The sequence below is a fragment of the Centroberyx affinis genome, unplaced genomic scaffold, assembly GCF_046629955.1.
Source record: "Centroberyx affinis isolate AG114_WGS23_722 - 3 ecotype Tasmania unplaced genomic scaffold, CSIRO-AGI_Caff_v1 ptg000872l_1, whole genome shotgun sequence".
Lineage (NCBI taxonomy): Eukaryota > Metazoa > Chordata > Actinopteri > Beryciformes > Berycidae > Centroberyx > Centroberyx affinis.
The window spans coordinates 67501-73642 of NW_027279464.1; the positions used below are offsets into that span (position 1 = coordinate 67501).

A 6142-nucleotide genomic window follows, 5' to 3' on the forward strand; every position below is an offset into this window, starting at 1 on the left:
ACTATTACTCACTCTACTTCTTTATGTACTTCTTCTCTTTTTACAAATTAACTCTTAAAATAAATTCAGACTCAGGGAATATTCCAAAGCCAGGTCTGTTTTCATGCCAGCAACCATTTTGTTTGTCATTTGTAAAAAAACAAAACAAAACAGCAGCTTTAAAATGGACGAACTGCTGTTGCTGCTTTGGAATAATGCAGCGGGCGAGAGAGGGCAGGGTGAGTGGAGACAGGAAAGAGAGAGGTGGGAAAGTAATAGAGAGAGAGAGAGAGAGAGAGAGAAAGAAAGAGGAATGAGGGGAGGAGGAGGAGGAGGAGAGCGACCTCTGTCTCTGTCCCAACCTCTGTACAGGGAGGCGCTCTGCTCCCCTTCACTCCTAATACACTCTCCCTCTCTCTCTCCCTCTCTTCCCCTCTCTCTCTCCATCTCTCTCCCTCTCTCTCTCTCTCTATGTCAGAATACAAAGCAGCTGTCTCTCTACAGCTCTCTGAATAGAGTTTCTACAAAGCCCTCCCTCCCCTTTCCTCTCTCTCTCTGCCTCTCCTCCTCCTTCACTCTCCTTTCTTTCTCCTCCTAATGGACTGAAAAATGTGTCTGGAGTCTGGAGACGCAGAGAAATGTTTGAAATCCGGTGCTGCTTCAAACAATAAGAGGGAGAAAGTTTGGAGATTTCTGCCTAAAAATGAAAAGCAGTATGAGGTTTTGTGTGTGGCAGCTGTCACTGATGCTGACCCGGCAGACACCTGCTGACTTCACACTGACGATTATATTTATATTTATATTTTACATCTTCAGCATTTAGCTGACGTTTTTATATTAGTACATTACCGATCTTAGTAGTGCTACATTACAGTGTATTAGTGCATCTCTAACAGTGTTTACTATCTACAGTGTTGGTAATAACAATCTAATTAGTACTCAGAACCTCTCTGTATTGTTCCACATACTCTCTCTCTCTCTCTCTCTCTCTCTCTCTCTTTCTTTATATATGTCTTTCTCTCATCTCTCTCAATCTCTCTTTCTACCTCTCCCTCGCTCAGCAGAAACAACAAAACTGTTTACAAAATGTCAAAACAAACAACCAACAGCTTATACATTCAAACCGTATTGAGATGATTCATTATTTGGTGTGAAAACAGACACTACACTATAGTACACAATCACCTACATCTATATTAACTATTAATTATTAGTTTGCAAACATATACTTTACAATAGTAAATAGTCATCAGTGTATCTAATAACATATAACTGTTTCTCTCTCTCTCTCCCTACCCTCCTATCATTCTGCCTTACCCCATCCCCCCCCCCCCCCCCCCCTTTTTTCCTCTCTCTCTCTCTCTCTCTCTCTCTCGCTCTCTCTCCCTCCCTCTCTCCCTCTCTGATCTACATATCAACGGTTGCCGAGGCGGATTCTTGCCAAGGATTTGGTTGCCATGGTGACGGGTACAATAGAGTACCGGGGGGCCCTGAAGCCACAAAGAAGTTTCGGAGGGGAAAGTATGCAGTAAAAAGAAAGAAAATACATGAAAACAGCCAGACAGCCATTCGTCCAACCAACAGCCTCAGCCTCAGCCTGCCTGGGCAGAACAGCAGAGTGTTAGTACTGCGTTGTACCCATACTACGCCTACCAGTACTACAGTACCCATCAGTACTACAGTACCCATACTGGGCCTACTGTGGTACAGTATCAGTACTATGGTAGAGTGATACGTATAGTCTACTGTATGGCCCTGTAACACTGCTCTTACTTATGTACAAATAAAGTTTTCTAATATTATTAATAATGTTATCTATCTCATTATTGTTCATAGTATTATTATCATCAATAGTCTTAGTAGTAGCAGTAGTATTGGTCGTAGCAGCAGTAGTAGTAACAGTAGTAGTAAAAGTGGTAGTATTAGTAGAAGTAGTAATGGTAGTGACAGCAAATAGTAGTAGTAGTAACAGTAATAGAAGGAGTAGCAGTATTGTTCAGGTTCCCATTTTCTGAACGTGACTTTGTGTTAAGGTCAGAGGTCATAACCCCGCCAGTCAGCAGTGTTCAGTTCTTTATACAGGAAACGGCCTGTAGGTCAAATAAAACTTTACAGCTCAAATTCCAATGTGAACCAGATTGTTCCAAATGTCTGGACACACCGCCCTCTTCAGGGGTCTGGATTTGGGGGTCTTACCTGATGTAGCCCACCTGGGGGTCTGGATTTGGGGGTCTTAACTGATGTAGCCCACCTGGGGGTCTGGATTTGGGGGTCTTAACTGATGTAGCCCACCTGGGGGTCTGGATTTGGGGGTCTTACCTGATGTAGGCCACCTGGGGGTCTGGATTTGGGGGTCTTACCTGATGTAGCCCACCTGCGGCCGGTGGCTGAGGTGCCAGCGGTAGGAGGTTTTGTCCTTCCAGCCCACGTTGCGAGGGTCCTGCCAGAGGAGCTTCACCTCCCCGGGGGTATCGCCGGTGTGCCACAGGGCGTTCCTCAGGAACTCCCCCGGCCCCGTCCGGGACTTCACCGCCTGGAGGAGGGAGGGAGGAGAAGGTGACTAAGTGACTAATTAACTAATTAATTAACTAACAGCTGACCAAGCTTCGGCTGCAGGGTGGGCAGGACCATGGCTCTGAAGAGACGGATGGACAAACTATCAATCAATCAACCTTTATTTATATAGCACATTTCATGCAAACAAATGACATTTAATGTTCTCTGTCAGTGACTTCTGGCATGACTGAGATATATAGCTGCGTATCATCTGCATAGCAGTGGACACTGATGCCATGTGTGTGAATGACGGCCCATAGTGGGAGCATATAGAAGCTAAAAAGGATTGGGCCTAAAATCGAGCCTTGAGGCACACCACATGTAATACCAACTCTCTGTAATGAGTGCTCACCCAAAGAAAGTCACAATTTATTAGGCAGGACCTGAACCGATTTAAAACCATGCCAGAAAGATCAACCCACTTATGCAATCTATTTAGATGGATCACATGGACCCATTATCTAACTAACTAACTAACTAACTAACCGACCTTCAGCTGCAGGGCAGGCAGGGCCATGGCTCTGAAGGGGATGGACTGCCAGTAGGTCTGTTCAGTCTGTTTCCACATCACCACATAGAAGCTGGAGGAGTCCTGGTAGCCGAAGATGAAGCCGGCGTAGTCGTCGTCGGTCACCGTGTTGACGTGGAACGTTCCCTCAAAGTCCACGCCGTTAAACGCCGTGTAGCCTGGAGGGACAGACAGGTTTTACACTGCGACTGCGTGTTTTCCATTTCAAAATTCCAAACTTCTCACGGATCATAAATTCTTGTTCAGTGTTCAATGGCATGTTGAGTTGTGTATGTGTGAGGAGGTGTGGGAGGAGGGGGTGGGGGGGCTGTGTTGAACTGTATGAAGCAGGGCAGTACTGAAAAAGTAGAGTTTGGGTAAATAAAGGTAAAAAGTGTACCTACCTACAGCTAAACCAGGATCACTGTTCATCGTCTGGACTATCTCCATGCCCTGGAGACAAGATACATTTTTTAATTGGGCTTGTGTTTGTGTGTCATGAACCACAAGCTCCCAAACCTTTTCAAATGAAGATATGCATTAGACCAAGGACCACCATCGGATCACATTTTGTCCCAAGGACCCCGGATTTTCATTAAGATTTTCATTGTTAGAAATCACATGCAGAGTGAAACCGGTTCATAACAGACATCCTCGTACATTCTCTCTTTTGCTGACCAATAGTCAGTGAAATTAGTAGTCAGTGAGCAGTGAAATTAATCTTTTTCCACAATTTAGTATAACCCCCCTGGAACTCCCTCAAGGACCCTTATAGGTCCCTGTACCTGACATTGGGAACCATACAAAGTATATACTGTACAATTGCTACCTGGACATGATCAAATTTATTTTCCAGTCTTGTCCAGACTTTCCAGACCTGTGAAGGAAGTCTGTCGCAGTGCTACTCAGTACCCGAGTTAGACAGGAAGGGTCAAAGGTCACCTGATTGAGCACCACCCAGTTGGGGTCGATCTGGGCTTCGCCCTCAGGGTCCAGGATGACCGTCTGATAGGCCCGGAAGTCCGTCAGGGTGACCTCAGCGCTCTCTGGACACACGTCAATCAAATCCATCACTGCGTCGTTGTCGAAGTCGTTCTCACACACGTCGCCAACACCATTAGCTGAAACAGACAGACAGACAGACAGTTAGGTGTAACAACAACCTCATATTTTAAATCTTGGTATGTGTTTGTTCACTAAAGTTTTCAAATGTCTTACAACTTTCCAACTGGTTTTTATTAAAAATGCTTTTGAAATGAATGTGACTGAACTTGATGCTGATTAATCATCACAAATGATAAACCTAAGTTAGGCAAGCAACACATTGAATGACAGTAAAAACAAATGATGGTACTTTTAAAAGGATAGTTGGGAAAGTCCTTGGTACAGACAGTGAATGATGATCTGAATGATGATGTGGTGTTGTAGTCTAACCAGGACTGAATATACAGAATCACAGTGGAAATGACTCAGTGTCTACCTTTGGTCTATCTAACAACTAGCAGGCTTTGTGCGCAGTGACGTTTGTATCCATCAGCCAAACTAATCCCCTCCATCTGTAATTTGTCACTGGCTAAAAAACATCCAAAGCAAAGAGTAAAATAACAGAGGAGCATTGCTAAGAGTTTATTGCACTCTTTACCCTGCTATTCTGATCCTGTCTAAATGGGGCTTTAAACAGGGTGAGCGTTACCGTCTGAGTCTTTCTGGTTGGTGACGGACAGGGGTGAGCGTTACCGTCTGAGTCTTTCTGGTTGGGGTTGGTGATGAGTCGGCAGTTGTCGATGTCGTCATGGACCCCGTCGTTGTCGTCGTCATGGTCGCAGTCGTCGCCGAGGCCGTCGTTGTCCGAGTCCAACTGAGAACTGTTGGAATGTCTGGACAGTTGTCCCTGCTGTCCTGGTGACCGTCACCGTCCCTGGACACACACACACACACACACACACACACACACACACACACACACACACACACACACACACACACACACACACACACACATACACATACAGGAGTCAGGTTTTAAGCTGGTTTCAAAGATGATTTGTGCTTGTTTCAATTGAACTTGTTTGTTTCTGTTTATTTAATCTAATTTAATGTGTAAACAAACTGAATTAAAGATTTATTTGTCAAGAAAGACAGTTGATGGTTTTCTATTATTCTAGACCATCAATGGGAAATTTCATGGATAAAACAGCAGCACGTAATCGCTGTTGGGTGAAAACCTTGTATCTCCAAAATATCAACTTTTCTAAGAAACTAAGAAGAACAAGAAATAATCCTTCAACTGATGTGAAAACATGAAAAACACCCAAATTGGAGTTATGAGCACTGCATGAAAGAGAGATATCTGTAAGAAAACAGGTTTTCACACAGCAACAGCAATTTATTCACACAGTGGAACGTCATGAAGGCGAGTTATGAGATGAGAAGGGAAGTAACACTGCATACGTGTGTGTGTGTGTGTGTGTGTGTGTGTGTGTGTGTGTGTGTGTCTTTCATTCACCCCAACTCACCCCATCTTTCTCCACAGACGCTCTCTCTCTCTCTCCCCCTCCTCTCTTCATTCTCAGCTTTTGCCAACCTCATTTTCCCCCTCGTTCTCTTCTTCCCATCCTTTCTTTCTCTCTCCTTCACAACTTTTCTGCACCTTGCCGATAGGTTCAGATCATGTTAGGTGATCTCCAGGAAAGCAATGGAGGGTATACCCACATTTTTAGGCTGACTTAAATCTTTTCTTATCAATTCCTAGTACACATCATATGACGCAGTATGAAACTGATGTAAATTAGATGCAGATAAGTCTTTTAAAGGGGAAAAGCATAAATGAATGCTTTTCTGAAAGTATAATTGATAAACGACCCCCTTGACACCTGGCATTAAGCTGTATCCTGGGTGATCGATGTGTAATTGCATAGTGCCATCTAGGTGTAAATGCATTGTCGATGCAATCATCCAAACCACCTGCGGAGGTGGTGAGAGACGCATTTGGATACGTTGAAAACAAAGTGTAAATGCAATGCATCTCCAATCCAAATATAGAAGCTACATAAATGCAAATAAACTTTCATGTGAGGATCCAACCAGAAAACCCCCCCA

The 6142-nt window shown here is 44.1% G+C and overlaps 1 protein-coding gene across 1 annotated transcript in view; it reads right to left on the minus strand.

The window, feature by feature from the left end:
* Positions 1-5564, minus strand: part of LOC139645484 (thrombospondin-3a-like) — an 8212-nt gene extending 2648 nt beyond the window's left edge. The window contains 7 exon segments of the mRNA XM_071521202.1: positions 2340-2512; positions 3026-3222; positions 3448-3496; positions 3986-4164; positions 4781-4915; positions 4918-4961; positions 5560-5564. Coding sequence (XP_071377303.1) covers positions 2340-2512; positions 3026-3222; positions 3448-3496; positions 3986-4164; positions 4781-4915; positions 4918-4961; positions 5560-5564 — 782 coding nt within the window.
* Positions 5565-6142: the final 578 nt, after the last annotated feature.